At 30.9% G+C, this 17,828-nt stretch overlaps 2 protein-coding genes across 5 annotated transcripts; both read right to left on the minus strand.

The window, feature by feature from the left end:
* Positions 1 to 803: 803 nt before the first annotated feature.
* LOC130801550 (transcription factor bHLH53-like) lies at positions 804 to 4,421 on the minus strand. Its single transcript, XM_057665418.1, has 2 exons — positions 3,616 to 4,421; positions 804 to 2,019 (listed from the first exon to the last, which is right to left on the minus strand). Exons 1-2 carry the CDS (start codon positions 4,282 to 4,284, stop codon positions 1,888 to 1,890), a joined length of 801 nt encoding a protein of 266 aa, XP_057521401.1. The 5' UTR covers positions 4,285 to 4,421; the 3' UTR covers positions 804 to 1,887.
* Positions 4,422 to 7,113: 2,692 nt separating this feature from the next.
* LOC130801551 (uncharacterized) lies at positions 7,114 to 16,250 on the minus strand. 4 transcript variants are annotated; one of them, XM_057665421.1, is made up of 11 exons: positions 16,060 to 16,250; positions 14,614 to 14,696; positions 14,113 to 14,217; positions 13,781 to 13,903; positions 12,732 to 13,070; positions 11,528 to 11,856; positions 10,899 to 10,998; positions 10,725 to 10,784; positions 9,709 to 9,795; positions 8,918 to 9,058; positions 7,114 to 8,414 (listed from the first exon to the last, which is right to left on the minus strand). In XM_057665421.1, the coding sequence occupies exons 4-11, from the start codon at positions 13,862 to 13,864 to the stop codon at positions 8,085 to 8,087; spliced, it is 1,470 nt and encodes a 489-aa protein (XP_057521404.1). In that variant the 5' UTR covers positions 13,865 to 13,903; positions 14,113 to 14,217; positions 14,614 to 14,696; positions 16,060 to 16,250; the 3' UTR covers positions 7,114 to 8,084. The 4 variants fall into 4 exon arrangements, with proteins under 4 accessions (XP_057521404.1, XP_057521405.1, XP_057521402.1 ...); XM_057665422.1 differs by lacking the exon at positions 16,060 to 16,250 and adding an exon at positions 15,523 to 15,577; XM_057665419.1 differs by lacking the exon at positions 16,060 to 16,250 and adding an exon at positions 15,523 to 15,847 and having other exon boundaries at positions 7,116 to 8,414; positions 14,621 to 14,696.
* Positions 16,251 to 17,828: the final 1,578 nt, after the last annotated feature.

The following is a 17,828-nucleotide window of genomic DNA, read 5'->3' on the forward strand; positions in this document are numbered from 1 at the left end:
AATAATTAGTTTAAATTTTCATACCGATTAAGAAATTTATTTTTTAAAAAGTTTTCATTATGGAACATTTAAAGTCTATGTGTATATGTGAAAGAGATTAGTAAAAGATGGTACATAAGAAAAATTAGTAATAATTGATACTAAATTTGTAGAATCGGATCATTAAATCGTAGGATCGTAGAATCGTGTTACGATCCTACCTCTAAAAATTTTATTCCAACTAGAATTGTAAGATTCTACAACTTCAAGATTTTACATACGATTCAAATCGCTTGCTTGTTTATGGATCGTAAATCAGAATCGCAATTTTAACAACAATGGTATCACTAATTGATTAACCATTAATAATCTGAACATTGGATGATATTTTCTCATATTAAGCTTGTGTAGCAAATGACCTACTAATTGTTACAAGTCATTTACCAAATAATAAAACATAAGTAAAAAAAATTTTTAATGTAAACGTATACGACTTTATCAATTTATATTACCATAATATAGTCCAACAAAAAAATTATTAGATACATTGATGGGCTAACATATATTGATATTACAACTTTACACCCAATATACGTGAGATCAAATAAAAATTTAATTTTTACATAATCTTAAATTCTCCATGTTTGATCATTAATATCTTAATACTTATTATAATTTTAGTGATATGTTATCTAGTTTTGAATCGGGTCAATAGTATTCGGAAAAGGTTGGAATTTCTTCTTATACTGTTTGAATGCAAATCAAACATTTTTCAAATTCTGAAAAATAAGTGGGGAATAATGTGTGACTAATTTACTGTATTATTATTGCAATTGTGAGAGTTATTATTTGAATGTTAATTTATGAAAAATCTTTTTTCAATATAGATTATCATAATTATTATTCGAATATGAATTTATTTGATTTCAAAAAGCAAAAGTACTTTAGCTTGTAAGGAAAATCTCATTAATTAATATAAAGGCTCTAATTAACATCTTTTGAAATAATTTTTAAGCAAACCACATGACAACATGTAAAGGCTCTTCAACTCTAATTCTCCAACTGCCATGTGGCAAACTGATTATTGAATTAGAGTATTATATGATATTATATGATAACAAATAACAGATCTAAAACCATTAACGAAAAATGATTTATAATGTAAATTTTAATGATATGTATCATGTCATTACCATTGTATTGAAAATTCAATCATAAAAAATTTTTCTTCGTTACACCTCATGTTGAAGTTATAATGAATTGGTATGGAATTGTGAAGAACATGAGTTTGTTGAAGGAGAATAAATATGATCTTTAAATTTATAAGAGGTATTCTTACCAAAATTATATTAACATTTATTACCATTTTCACTTTAGTACCGGTTACCAAACAGGCCATTAATAGTTTTGTTTAATGATTGAATTAACAAAAAAACAATTATATTGGTTTTTGTTTTCCGAAAAAATTACTTTAGAAGGTTTAATATAAGTTAGACTCCACTTTAGGAACCCCAATTTATACGCTAACAAAACATTTAGTATAGTAAAAGAATAAAAAGGCAAATATGGAAATAGATAGACAATATTGGAAACATTATATCTGAAAATGAATAACAATGCCAACAAATAATAAATTAGCCAATAAATTAGCCTAAAATGAAAAATTAGCTAATATACAAAAGCTAATCTAACTAACAAATGAGAAATTAGCTTATGAACAAAAGCTAACCTAACAAGCTGATATTATCCTATAAACAAAAACCTATTACCTAGTCATACTAATATATCTAATTACTGCATTATAATCTAAATTAGAGGTAATTAAATAAAACATGAAACTAATTAATACTAAAATAAAATTAATTAGGTATTGAGATTCTTTATATGCTTTGAAACTGATGCTTTTATCTAAAAATCATATTTTTCTTCAAGCATGGGAACGAATTCCGACGGAACCAAACACTTCTCGTTTGTATATAGCTTTTCTTGGATTAATGTTGATGACAAAATTGAAAACCTGTCCTCCTCCTCACTATCATCCTGTAAAATTATATATTCGGAACACATAAAACAAAAACTTTAAAACTTTTGAGTTTTTTTTTTAAATTTTGTTTGCTAACAATAAACACATTATTTATGAGACGATTTTATGGTGAGACTATTTCTATTTTTATAATAAAAATATATACATTACATGTTGGGCCTTTGTTGAGATTAGTGCTTGAAATTGACAGTTTAAGTATTAAAATTGGTTTTTTACTTTTTAGAATAAGCAATTTAAAGTTGGTTTTGAGTAACTTAAAAAGACTTATTAGGCTGAGCTGGTGGTGGTCTCATACATAAGGTCGTTGTACAGGAAGACTGTTAAAGTTTAAAACATATAGTAACCATAAATAATAGAGCCTTTTTTTATTTATAAAGGCTCGTTTTCGGCCTTGTTAAACTCTTTTCTAGACCGTTCCATTTAAATCGTAGTAAAATCTGTTTTCGGCCTGACCTATTTCAACCAAACCCTTACAAAACCGTCTAAAAACGTGGCGTGGAATTCGACTCGCTGAACACCCATAATAGCAAAACCATAACAATAAATGTACTTGGTATAATAGCAATATAAAACTATAAAAATTTAAAAACTATTAGTCTTCTCTTTATACTCAAACCATCTTTTAAAATTTATAGCTTATTTTGACAAATTACAAATTAAATCAATTAGTAATATAATTACAATTATAACTTATATTAAACGCGCCATAAAAAGTTTATATTAGATCCACATATTCCTTGTTCATAATTAACACTTACATCTTGGCACATCAACTTACAAAACTAAAACACAAATAACTTTCATGATACATTTTCAAATACTTCGAAAATCAGAATTTTAGGTTAAATGGTCGAAATTTTATAATTTGACTAAAATGTCGTAGACTTTGGTATTTTAGTGGGTGTAATTCGACAAAAATAAACATTAAAGTTATAATTTGCAAATGTTTAAAACTTTAAAGTTGTAATTTTCAAATCATTTAAATTTGATATAAATATATTTTTTTTCATACAAATTGAAAAAAATATAATTAAAGTTTAACTCTAAAATCTATAAACATGAAATAGAAGTAGAATGGATAGAGCGTATACAAAAAGGAAAAAAACAAAAAAATAAATAAATAATTTTATGGTACATCCAAAAAAAACACAACAAATAAAAACCTAAAAATATATACTTCCTTTTATTTAATTTACTTGTCACATTTATTTTTTACACTTATCGAGATGATATTTTAATTTTTAATATTTTTAATTGTGTAAAATTAAAAATTATGAAAAATTGATAATAATAATAATAATTGTGTTGAGAGGAATGAATAAAAATCCCATTTGACTATAAGAATAATTAGTGAATAGTAAAAACAATACATGGGACAAATATGAAGATTAGGAGGGAGTAATAATAACAAGAATAATTAATAAAAAAAAAAACTGTTTTTCTAAATAAGTACTCTGAATTTGTTAAACTCGAATTAATATTTCTTTAATAATTATTATAATAATTGAAACAAATTTATCAATTTTGTAAGCATTACCTATGTAGCTGGTGAATAGGTATTAAAAAACTGTAAAAAAAAAAAAAAAAAATACCTGATGTAAATTTTTGTAAGACCTAAGAATTTCCAATTGAGTTTGCATAAACTTAACATATTTAGAAGCAGCTTCAAACATTTGAGCAGTATTCATTTTAGAACCTCCTGGAACAAGCTTTCCTAATTCATTTGTCTTATCTTTGATTTTCCTTCTTCTTACTCTTGCAGCTTTACTCTGTGCTTTTGTTCTCTTATCATTAACCTGAACTATACTTGTACTTTCTCCAAATCCTTCATCCAATAAACCATTATTACCCACAATATTACAAGTATTATAATTACAATTATTGTAATTGGGATTAGCCTGATCTTTTATCGCAAAATCCCCATTAAAATCAGGACCAAAACAGGGGTTAAAAGCTCTTACCCTCTGTCTTTGGGGGAAATTAATGGTTTGAGTTGGGTAATCGGGTTCAGAAGGGGGATTATTGGGTATAAAAGACCCATCATCATGATTATGATTATCATGATCAAAATTTAGCGTTGGAGGAATATTGAGCAGATCAAGATCATGATCATATAAGTGTAACAGAGGATCAACACAGAAGAAATCGGAGTCAGGAATCGGATATAAGATTTCATTAGGGTTTTGAAATTGGAAATCTTGTTGTTGAAAAGGGTTAATTTGATCGAGAAAGTAGTTAGGATTTTCACAATTTATGGACATTTTTAGCTGATTTGATTGTGTTTTTCAAGCTCAAGAAAGGAGCAAAAATAGGGTTTTTTGAGAGAGAAATAGAAAGGGAGGAAAAATAGGAGTATTATTATTAATTATTGATCGATTGAATGACGGGAAAATAACAACTGCTTTAAACTGGTAGAAATAAATAGAGAAAATTTCGGAGAAATAACTGTCTATGAAATGATTTGGAGTTAAGGTTTGAGTAGTTACTAATTAATGATATGCCGGAGTTAAAAACAAAAATTCTTATTACCGTGCCCACTTAAAAATATTTTTTAAAAGTGTTTAAATTTATATTAATTTATTTTAATTTTAATTTAGAGTCTTCAAATCATATTGTGAACCAAAAGAATAGTAGGTCTAAGTAGAACTAGAAAATAAAACAATAGTCTCTAGTTCTTACTAAAAGTTATTTTCTAAAATAGTTTCTTATAAAGAAAAAAAATTTAACCAAATTTATTTGAATTTGATTTGAAAACTTCAAACATAAAAATTAGACTGAAAAAATAATTGGTATATACATCATATAACATGTGATACATAGAATCAATTATGATACAATGATATAGATACAAAATCGCAACAAAGAATTAAAAGTCAGCTTTCTCCTTTAAATATGTCTAAAATTATCATTTAGTTGTATGGGTCAGGGGAATTTAGAAAAAAATAGGATTACATGGTTGAAATATTTAGGACGACATTAGGAGTTCACTTGTTTATCTATTCTACTAAAAAAAGTTGTTCCCAATAAAAACGAGAAAAATCTAACAAAATATCAATTGTAATTTATCTACTTTATGAGAAGGATCCACAAAATGTAAGGATAATTTTGAGTATTCCAGTATTAAGAATTTTTTTGAATTAACGAGACAGAGTTAAAATTGTTATTAACAAAATTTCTAAAAATAAATCAACGTCCAACGATAATTTTATATCCAAATGTTCATTATAACTTTTCTTCTTTAGTTTTTAATGTTATTTTAATCAGATTGATCCAACTCTCAAATGCATCAAGTAGTTGTGGCTAGCTATAGGAATATCAAGAGAAACAATATAATTTTTACTTTTTTTTCATCGCAAATCGAGGATACTTTCAAATATTCTTCAATCCCTCAAAAAAAAAAAATTCTAACAATTGTTTTAGCTCACATTGAAGTTTGGAAAATCCAAACCAAAAACAAAGTAACTTAATGTTAAACCTTAACTACACTAGCACAACTTTGGAAATTTGTTTTCAATGAGCACCAAAATAAGAATTTTTTTCTTTATTAACACTATATAGGCAAATCGTTCGTTACTAATTAGGGTTAAGTTAATAGTTAAAAATATATTTGTGTTTTTTTTTGTTTCTAATTAGGGAAAGTTGTGCAACTATATATATTTTTTTTATGGTTAAGGTATAAATAATCGGTTTTTATAGTGCATTGGTATAAGACTCCGTATAATGTACGAAATTTTTAGTATAAAGATATAAATAAATATAATTTTCAGAAACATGTAATAATAAATATATTATATACTAACAATGAAGTACTAAATAATAATTGTTAAAATAGGGTGATATGACATTTTTATATGTGTAATAAATTTAAATAGTTTGTAAATTAATGATTTATCTGTCAAATCAGACCAGATCGGACCGTGTGCAGTTCTACTCACAATAGATCATCACTATGTCTTTGCAAAATTACACAATTGTTTTTTAAATATAAAATATAAAATAAAATATAATAAATGTAAAGTTTATTAAAGGCTAAAATGAAAAAGAAGCAACCTTTTTTTATGAGATCGTCTCACAGTGAGACGAGTACATACAAAAGGTTCATTATGCTAAAAGTTTTTATTATTGGGCTACTTAATCCAAGTATGAAGCACGTCTTACGGTGAGACCGTCTCATATAAGAATGTGTGAAAAGGAAAAAGTCTAAACTTCCGTTATTATTATAATAAAATTATTATTATTATTATTATTAAATGACGAGATAGCAAGTTTGACCATAAATTTTATAATTAATCTACTCTTGTGAGAGACCGTTTCGACGACCTCAAAACATGAACCCTATATTTAGTTGTATTTATTGGACTATTTAGTTCGTATATATAATCCTTCTCTTATCATTTCTCACAACAATTTATGTTTTATAATTTGATTTTTTTTCTTGCAAAAAGGGAGAAAAAATAACTATAATTTCCGTTTTTAGAGGTAAAAATTCTCATTCCGCCAGAAATGTCCTTCCACAATTTTCTCATGTTTTAGAGTAATTTTTCTTGTCTTCTATGCTGCCGTTTGACTGAGCATCCCTCTTCCCTAATATTTCTCCCATTTTAGAGTAAAAAGAGGAAACTGAAAAATAAATTAAAAAAAAAGGTAACAGAAAAATCATAATAAATTTCTAAATGAAATAATGCAACAACTGCGTTGATGACCTAAATTGGATCAATAAGGGTCATACGGTTATAACTGGTACTATGTACAAGCAAGGGCGGATCTATAATCAATCAATGTTGTCAAGTGATAACGTTAAATTTGTTATATACCAAGAAATATTAATATATTTGTTGGTTAAATTAGCTTTTCATAAGTTTTAATATGTGACAATATTAACTCAAGTTCAACCCTAACTAAGCATTTTTCTTTTAATATTATCAACATCTATTAGAGTTTGGTGCAAATAAATAAAAAAAAACGCAATAAAGATCAAAAACAGAGATTGCAAAACAAGAGAAACGATACAAGAATTGGGAGGTAGAGAAAATCCTAATATCAATGTGATATTAGACTATAAAATCCAAACTTAATATTAAATGAATATTTTGCTTTTTTGAATATTGATTACAATCTATAATCCACTCTATACAAGAATCCCCTTAGAATTGTTTAAGATGAGAGAAGAGAACAATTTCCCCAAAACCTCTCACTAAACCCTAAGAGTTGATTGTGGCTCTCTACTCAATTCCCAATTGCTATACACAAATGATCTTACATACTATCATGTACAAAAATATACAATAAGCCTTATGTAGGGCTTCGGAACCAGATGAGAAGTTATATAAGGATGCCCACAAACTAAAATGAAAAATAAAACAAAATCTCACCGAACATTCGCTCGACCAGGTCGAGCAATATTAGTGAGGTCGAGCGAGAGATCAAAATGTAGACAGAAGCTTCTGATCTCTTGCTCGACCAGTTGAGCAACCAGGCCAGGTCGAGCCTGGGTCGAGCGTACAACAGGTTCCAATTAGAACAGTTTCAATCCATCACCATTCATCAATAATCCATATAACACCTCAAACATCCAAGTGACATATACGTCACATCCAATGTAGAATTGGGCTTTATTGAGTCACCAAATCTAACAACATATTTTTTTCTAAATTCATTCATCATCGTCTTCATCATCATCATGATACCCATTGTATCACGCTCATAGGCAATTATGATTACGATTTAGGGAGGAATAAAACGACAACTCATACCCATAAAGGAGAGTGCGGCCCTAAATTCACGAGTGTCTAAATCTCGAGGATTTATAATAAAAGAATTGAAGTAACATGGCAACTCAGCTAGTAGCTTAACAAGTAGTAGTGATTGTGTCTTTGGGTAAGAGGTTGGCCGGGGGAAGGGGCAGTGAGAATTTAAACTAAATCATGTTTTTTTATGAAAAAGCATTATATGCCTCAACTAAGATAAGACCTGATTCTCAAGTGTTGATTGTTTTATTTGTACGACTAAGATACACAAATGGACATGAAGCGTCTCAAAAATTATCATCCTAGTAGCAATGTCAAACCGACCAAGGCTTAGTGGCTAGTCCTTCTGAGAAAACATATCTAAATTTAGAGTTGTATGGCAACCACTCAATTATTTGAGACACTTTCTTGCCGTTCTTAAATTCTAGACATCGCTGAATCGAGTCCTGGAGCTTCTTATCAACAGTCTTGCAAACCCATTTGAGAAGTTCGTCTGATCCCATGGCAGTTTCTCTTGAGAGCCTTTCGAGCATTTTCGGCAGAAACACTTTCTTCGACTTCTTTACCAATATGTTGCCGTTAAGAAAGTCTGTTTTCGCCTGTTCTAGCTCATCTCTGACATTGGCCGCTGTATAGACCTTCAGCTGCATGACATATACCCATTAATTTACACAACATGATTATGCTAATGAAAGTTGAGTGGACGATTCTGTGCAAGAAAAATCTGATCTAATTTGCCCCTGGGCATCAGTCTGTGACCACAAATCAGCTGGGCCAGAGCCCAGACACTATGATCAGGATAGCCAAAATGCCCCATATCTAAGATAAGGTCGGGCCAAACCCCGGGCCACTTGCTCATGACGCTCATGGTAATAACCCGGTTCTGGCCATACTCAATCAAAAGTAAACAATAATAGACAAAGAGACGATGAACATAGAATATTGTCATGGTTTAGGTCTTTAGTGGATGAAAATAACCAAAATTTCCAACGCTGAACTTTTCAGATAACTAATAAGACCTCTGCCTACAACCGAGATTGACATGTTCATAACAAACGGCGTTCATATATGGTTAAATAATGTAAATTTTGGATTTAATCATTGTATTATGATAGTCAATTATGGAGTAGGGACAGAAGTGAGTTACCACTGGATCAGAAAAGGCTCCACTGCAGAGTGCAAAGCATACAAGAGACTTCGAATCAGGAAGACTGAGTTTTGAAATAAGGAGTTGCTTCTCTTCTCCAGATTTTTTTCTAAAGGCTGTTGATAATATGGTTTCAATCCACTGTAAAACACAAGATAAATTGATTAGTAAAGCCTGAAGACATGTTTCATCAAATTTGTCAATTTAACTAAAACGGGATTTTAGGAACATGACAAGAATACAAAAAGAAGCTTCTACAAAGTTTAGGTAATCATTAAAGCAGACATAAGAATGATAGTTTATTTAATGTATTTCGGGGCTTCAACCAAGAAATTAAGCTTTTGGTTGTAATAATTGATTCCTTGATATGGTATCAGAGCTCAGTGACTTCTACGTGTTGATATGATAAGTAGTCAACAATAAGCGACGTTTCAAACTAAATTTAGCATTCACAAGGAAATTACGCATCCCTAAACCAATACCGCAATCTATTCAAGTACACCACTGCAAAAAAAAGTGTTGGAGGATGATTTTAAGAAATTATATGATGTTTGCATAAATGAAAGGTTTCCAAATAGATAACCAGGAAGAGAAATTCGTGAAACATTTCAATCACTTCTTCACAGGGCGGCCAACTACAAAAATAATGACATTCTTATTACATTTTGCGCTAGCCCACTATGAAATTAAAACCATGATTATCAAATATTAAGAAGCAATCTAGCCAGATGCAGTTGCATGCAACAATCTCTAAGTTGTACTTGTGATCACTAATAGGCAGAAGAAATTACCCCGCCGATTCGAGGGGGACGGATGCAGAATATTGTGTGTTCTATGGCATTTGCAGTTACGAGAATGCCACCAATGTTGTAGGCTGCCTGCACTACACAGAGAAACCTATCAATTCACCAGGTTGTATGATCAATGATTTATAAATTGTGAAAAAAGCTTAATTCCTCAATGATTAATCTTGTTGTAGATTTGACGACAAGAACTTCAGAAACCATTTCATATGTTTAGATGTGATGTTTAATAACATTTTTTCACAATAAGATCCAAGGATCGTATAACTTCAGAACCTCAATTGCGGTTGCCCATCACTCTAAATGCTGGTATCATCCCCTCCAGGCCAATAATGGAACGTCAACTTAGACCTCTCCACAAGAATAAGCCCAACATAGCATCGGAATAAAAATTCACAGTAAGTTTTGAAGCCCAATTTATTTATCATTTTTTTTTTACAAAGTTGGCGCCTAAAATCAAGTAATTAAAGACAAAGTAATTTGAACTAATGTAATTACGTTTTTGAGACCCCTTAATGTTGGGGGCCCTATACAGGGCACCTTAAGCATACCTAAAACCACCCTAGTTTCCAAGTCAACCGGATAAACAAGTTAGGATCCTCTCCATTACTTAAAATGTAATGGTGACTCCATTACTCAATCTAATGGTTAAAATTGCTTCATGAAGGAAAATAGGGGAGATTTTGAGATTTTATTTTTTATTCTAAAATAGTTGTCAAAATCATAGTAAGGGTAATAGAGAAAAGTAATCGAGAAGATCCTAATACCAGATAAACATCTCACCCTTCAATGCCTTTGTTCCTAGAGTATCATGAACCCTTATAGGCAGCAGAATGCCAGGATCATTTACAAGGGAAAATGTGTACCCTTAATTTAGTTAAAGTTACGAATGAATTTGTAAGCAAGGGAACCTATATAGTTCTTAAAATTTTATTTGTTCGTAATTGGTGCAAGATTTAAGGAAGGGTTTATGAAACAATATGAAAGTTATAAAATTGCAATACCTTGTGAAATAGAGCTAATCTTCTCATTGAGCTCTGAGGAATTCCGTATGCTAAAAATGCCTACAAATGACAGAAACCAAAGAGTTCTTAGGGCAAAAAAAGCAAAAAAAAAAAAAAAAAAAAAAAAAAAAAACTAGCATGTGAAACTAAATGTCAATTCATATTGACCCTTACATGCATTACGAGAGAATTATAGATGTTGATCCAAAATGCTATCTGGGCTTCTGCTTCCATTTGGCTTATATTCACTCTTTCTAGTTGCTCAACAAGTGTTCTGCAAAAGGATATGAACATTTGTATTAAAACTTCACACATATGGCATTTAGCTGTATTTAGTATAGACAAAATTTATAGGTATCAATGAATCCAAACAAAAAAAGATTCAACCCCAATGACTCAAAATATGGTGACTTAGTACTTAGGAGTTAGTACAGCACGAAATTACTGTTATTACTTATTTATAGATCCAACTAGAGATGTTTAAAACATACCCGACGACCCGATATTTACCCGAGCTTGGAACCGTACCCGACTTCAAAATGAATTCAAAATAATGTAAAAATCAATGTTGACACTAAGACCCAATATTGAACCGATTCAAAAAATCTGACCCGATGACCCAAATGAACACCTCGAAATCCAAATCTATCTTAAGTTCCAAATTCCCCTATGAAAAAAAATACATAACACTAAAACTTGTTTCACCACAATATGGTTTTGATAATGTCGCATATATCAGTACAGTCATGAGGAACATATTGTCTGCTGCATCCTTACGTGCATCGTTTAATATTGAAACCCACCTGTAGCTGGTGATTGCATAAGAAGCACGAGTAAACTGTTTTTTGTCAGTCGGTAATGAGGTTATCTCTATCATGGTTTTGGAAGTAAAATTTTTTTGATTGTCAATCTGTGGGGTGTGATCACCACAAGACTTTGAGACAGTTGGTGACTGATTATTCCCTGATTTTTCTGATGCTGTAGATGCTGCAATCCAAAGCCAGCAGTAAACAGAAGCCATGCACTTAACCATTTCTTCGGACAACTTGCTTGGACATTGATGAAGGTAATCCTTCAAAGTTCGTACACCAGAATTCTTAACTCTTTCTGGTAACTTCCCATGAACCTGAAGCTAACAAACATAAAAACTAATTAGCAAGAATCATCAAAGGAGAGGGAATTTAACTTGAACCAGGTCAGAGATAGATGAAGAAGAAAAAGTTTAATTAAACTAATTCAGCCTTTTGGCTTAATGACATCATCATCACAGCCTGATGGAAAGAACAATTCTAGGGCTTAAAGCTCCCTTTGGCCCACCTTCAATATGGCCCATAGTGCAAAAATGCAAGGGATATCTAGCCAACATGGCCAATAGTGCAAAAAATGCAGTAACGTGCACGTGTAATGCGGTTATCATGATGCCAAATATCGGCTGAAAGCATGAGATATCCCTCAAAATGGCCCAAACTGCAGTTATTTTACACCTTTATAATGTTGGAAATATTGATTCTTTTTTGGTGTGAAAATCTTTAAAACAAGACCAATGTGACACTATGCAAATATGTAGATGATCATTGACATTGAATTTATTAGTTGTAGATTAATATTATCGAATTATACTACTAACATTAGATAAGGGAGAATAATCTTTGTTAGTGATGATTCCTATTCTTACGTTAATTTGTTTTGGTACATGACTTCATGTACACGACCTCGTTTTGTTAGGACTTAGGATTAAAGCTTTGGCATTGTTATTGTAATATCTCTGTGGTGCATCTCCAATCCAAGCTTAAGAAGGAAAAATACTAGATTCAAATCATTAAAATAGAAAACTCATATGAATTGGGTTTCAAGTCTGGACTATGAAGAGTACTTGGGAGAAGAAATTAATAAATTTAAGTAAAGCCTCAACAATATTATGACCCAGAAGCATAATATAGTACTTGCTCTCTTCATCTTATCTTAAAAAAGTAAACAAATTGAAACGGCAATTATCCAGAAAGTTACCTTGATTGGTTTAGAACTAGGCTTCTCATAATGGACGTCTAATTTTCCCGTACACAATGAGGCATGTCGAATCTTTTCATCTTTCTTCCCAGAAGCACTTTTTAAAGAAAGAGCTCCCAAAGGAAACTTCTTTGAGGAACAAAATGCGCTGGATATTATGCTAGGATGTTTTCGCACTTTGTTTTTTGTATGGATTGGAGAACTTTTGTTCGAAGTTTGCACAGAAGATGGCTGACTTACACACTGCTCAAAGATGTTCCTGTAGAGTGCAAGAACATGCTTCTCCCTGTTGGCAACCTCTTCTTCAAGTGACTCAATCTCTGCAATCAGCTCCTTCGTCTGAAAAATGACGATAGCAAAATTGGTTAGAGCCACTTACCAATATCAAGAAGCCCTTCTCACACCCACCCACAAAATTAAAAAAAATGTAGCTATTGGCTTGAACCCTCTACATTCTCAGCTAAACAAAATTTAAGTAAGTTCTAGTAAGCAACAGAATATTAGCTCCTAAATCAAGTGCAATACTAGGGGAACAACCATGTCCGCAAACCACAATACTAAGATTAGTAAGGATCCTAATGCAAGAAAAATGAAATGAAATTCCTCTATGATAGAATTTTTCCATGTCTATGTAATGATAATTGTTTGAGTATCTACATCAAGCAAAGCTTGAGGCATATGCAAAACATTTCCACTAGCGAGCCACTAACGGCCTGTTTGGTAATTGATTCTAAATGGTGGAAATGGGAACAATTTGTAGTGTGAATTTTCATGATATGTATTATGTCATTCTCATGGTAATGAAAATGTGATCATAAAAAAGTTCTTATTCTTCACAATTTTCCATTACCACCTAATATTAAATGTTCAAATGATAATACAATTGAAAGAATTTCTTGAAGAAAATGAGTATTGAAGGAATATAATCATGACTATTAAACTTGTCAAGAGATATTCCTACTAAAATTACACCAATTTCTCATTACCATTCCCACCATTTAGTACTAATTACCAAACGAGCTGTAATTTGTTTTTAAATCTTGTTTTACCTGAGACTGGGACGCAAAATGCCTATGCCCAGGAGACAAAGCACTAGACGCTCGACCAATTGCTTTCTCAAGCATAATGCGCATTGACTTTTCTTGCTGCAAACGTGATTGAAGTAGATACACCTGCAATTAGCATTGAATCAAAAGCAATTCCATAGGCACCGTTTGGTAATTCCTAATCCATAAGCAACATCATCTCAAACTCTAGTGGTCCCTGCCCAAGCCACACTCACAAACAGAAATTGTTCCGAGCAAGAAAGCAGAATAATAATTTGCTAAGACATCATAAAATAGAACTCAAATGAAAAAGTTCAATCCACATCATAACTTACATCCTTCTCCAAAGAGGCACGTTGATTTGATGAGCTTGTACTTGAATCAATGGAATGCCCGTTAGGGGTTTGAGAACCATAGGTCCTTGTTGAAATTGGTGAATCCTTAAAAAGGGAGCAAAACGTCGAAAACAAAAAAATTAATCAATATGCGATTGTTTAACTAATATACAACAAGGTTCAAAGGAGTACCATATTGCTAGTTGTTTAATTAAATTGTCAAATGCCATGTTTAATGAAGAAGAGTTGCAATCAATGGTTTAGCATTGATAGTACCGTGAACCCAAACACAGATAAAGGCACCACAATCAGGCTAAAGGTCGTGTGATAAATACTAGAATAATTGTTTGACATCATATGGTACTCCCTCCATCCCATCGACCCCTCCGTCTATTTTGGATGTAAGAATTTTTAACTCTTATGAGACGAAATTAAACGACCAGATGAAGTACATTTTTATCGGCTACCAAAATACCAGTAATGAGGATTTTTCAATCTTACAACTTACAAGGGATCCGTTCTGGTTGCATTCACTCGAATAAGGAACACGAAATCTTGAGATATCACCAGTCTTATCTGAAGCACTGAAGTGAAAAAAGATGGAACCATTTAGACAATAATATAAACTTCCCCAGCTGGTGGTAATCTAGATTACATAAAGATCAATATTATATATTCATATCTTCTCAGTTGGAATACAAGTTTATCACCCAAATCACAACATCCTTACAACTACTACTTCGAGCCATGAGTTTAATTAGAGAAAATTTCTTAACAAACGAGAATTATACATTACTAATCTAGCGGGATTAGCATATCATCATCTTAGCCAGTATATCCCGCTCATAGCAGGATTAACATATAACAAGTTTTAAATTACCAAGTTTCAAAACCAAAGCATCTTCAAAAACTTTCCTCAAAATTCAAAATCAAGGATTAATTAGCAAAGGCACAAATTCTCAGCACCATATAAAATGTCAACTTTTTTAAAAGCTATGAAAGGAACATCATCATCATCATCTAGACGAGTCCCGTCCAAGGCAGGGTTGGGGGAGGATAAGATGAAGACAAAACAATACTCTCATCACAAGGGGGTTGCGATCGAACAAGCTCCTCTACTCAAATATCGTTTGTGAAAGGAAAAATGTTTCAGAAATCACTTCAAATTGTGAAACACCTAACCTAATATTTTACCTCCACATGAAAGTCCAACCTGATAAAACCCACAATTGTTTAAAAAATAAAGTATAATTCCTCCACATTAAAATACTTTATTTAACTTTTTAAATATCAAATATTGATCCAACAACACATTTGAACTAAATAAACAAATAAGCTAACTAAACCTACAATCATTCATCATAATAGAAACTTCTATTAAAGAAAACAAAATACTTCCAATGTTGTCACCTTTTTGAGCGTTTATGAGTGATATAAACTCCATCCTCTCCCTTCAGAACCATACATTCATCTTGACCCATGCTCAAATCCTCAATTAAAAACTTAAAAAATTGTATCTAGTAATCTGGGTTTTCCCCTGAATAGTTAAATCTTGTACTAAAAGCCATAAAAATTGAAAAAGATCCCTACATTTTTAGTTCAATTCCTACAAACTCCTATAAAATGTAGTTCACTCCAACTAAAAAAATTAATGCAAGAGTGAGTGTAGTAAATGTGCAAGGACAAATGATAGAGACTGCTCAAACAATTAGCAAATGAAAATAAATAAATAAATAACAATTACAGTTAAAAATCGAAAAAGAAAATAAATTGATTAATGAAGGTTGAAAACAGATGATTTGAGCATAAGCCAATAAGTAGAAAACACAAAATAGGCAATTAAATGAGAGACAAAAAGGAGAAATGAATAGAAATAAATGGAAGATGGGTAAGTTGTGTGAAGTTGGGAACATTAAATGAGGGAAGAAAATTGCATTAAATTTTTACCTGCAAATGTGTGAAACTCAGACTCAAACTGAAAACTGCCGCCTTTGATATTTGCCTCTTTGGAAATTGGAACTGGGAAATTTGTGAGGAGAATTAGAGGATGAATGGATGAATTGATGCCTTCTTGTTGGATTCTTTGTCCTGAATTGACGATCCAAGGTTTCTGGTTTGAATTAACTATAATAGGGTTCGAGGAAGAAGATTAGAGTATCATACTTCTATAAATCTTAGTTATAAATCTCGAGCTAAATTTTTGAGATATTTTACATGGTAGTAATGAATTTTTGTGAAACGTTAATGACAGCAAATCTTTAAAAATTTTATAAAATAACCTTGTATTTTTAAAATTTAAGTTGTTGTAACATTAATGTCAAAAAAATATTAGATTATATGTTAAGTTGTAAAATTTCATTATTACTCTTGTCTTCTTTCTTTAAAATATTGTAACCTTATTTTCTTAAAATTTCACAAAATAGCATTAGGTGTCGTAACATTAATGCTTTATAAAAAGTTAGATTATACGTTAAGTTGTAAAATTCTAAAACTACAATATATGCTGTTTTGTAGAATTTTTCTAAAGATTTGCCTTTTCACAAAATTTTGTTACTACCATATAAAATATCTCTAATATATTAAGGGGGTGTTTGGCACATGGGATTTCAAGGAGGGAACGAGACTTTGGCTTTAAAAAAGTCCAAGTTTTTGTTTGTTTAAAAAGAATGAAAATAGTTAATAAGATTAAAAATTAAGAAAGTGCAAAAGAAGAATGTCTTGGGGAAGGTGGTATTTGAGTTGAGAATTTGATTCTTATATCTTTCATCCAAGTCTCTAACATAACAAATAAGAGTAAGACTTTTTTATCTTAAAAATCTCATATTAAAGTCTTACAAATCTCATTCTCTTGTGTCAAAAAACTCCTAAAAGTAATTATGACTCGAAATATAATTAAAAGGTATATGTCTTTCTATCACAAATTTATATACACTAATTACAAAGACATAATTGCATAACTTCATATTCCCTCGCCACTCGCCAATTATATGCAGTTTTGGGCTCACTTAAGAAATCTGACTGCTCGATCGCCAAGGGCCCCCCTCAGAAAATATGGGTTTCATATATCAAGAAACCGCTTATTATTCATCTGTTAAATGTAGCTTAGTTGATAGCCTGCCTTTCTATTGTTAGTCAAGGGTTCAAAACCTACTATTGTTAAACTTTTATCTTTATTTTACCATTTATTTTGATGATTTACACCTAGTTATTTGGTTCTATATTAAAAATATATCATAAATTTTTATCTTCTATCAATTTCAAAATGGTTAATGAGGGCTTTAATTTTACATATGAAAAATAAATAAGATTCTTAATAGTCCTTATTTTGTTGCTATTGCCACGTCACCACCCGTTAATCATAATACTACCACTAAGTATTTAATTCGTATAGGTTTCTTGGGTTGAGCCTAGCGGAGTAACACAACACACAAGTCCATAACCTATGAGGCTATGAACAACATGTATTATTGTATAGCCATATAGCCATGCACGTTCGTAACTAATAATAGGATTTCTAATTAATAGCGATTAATAACGACCATTATTCCCTGACCACCTTTTAGCCACAAATTTATAATTCTTGAACATAAACTACTCCATCATCATTATTATAGATTCTTAAATGTTTGTCAACTTTAATACCTACTTATTTAAAAAGTACGTTTTATGTAAAATAAGATTTGAAATTCAAAATTATAATAATGCTAACTTATAAA

The sequence above is a fragment of the Amaranthus tricolor genome, chromosome 15 (assembly GCF_026212465.1).
Source record: "Amaranthus tricolor cultivar Red isolate AtriRed21 chromosome 15, ASM2621246v1, whole genome shotgun sequence".
Taxonomy (NCBI): domain Eukaryota; kingdom Viridiplantae; phylum Streptophyta; class Magnoliopsida; order Caryophyllales; family Amaranthaceae; genus Amaranthus; species Amaranthus tricolor.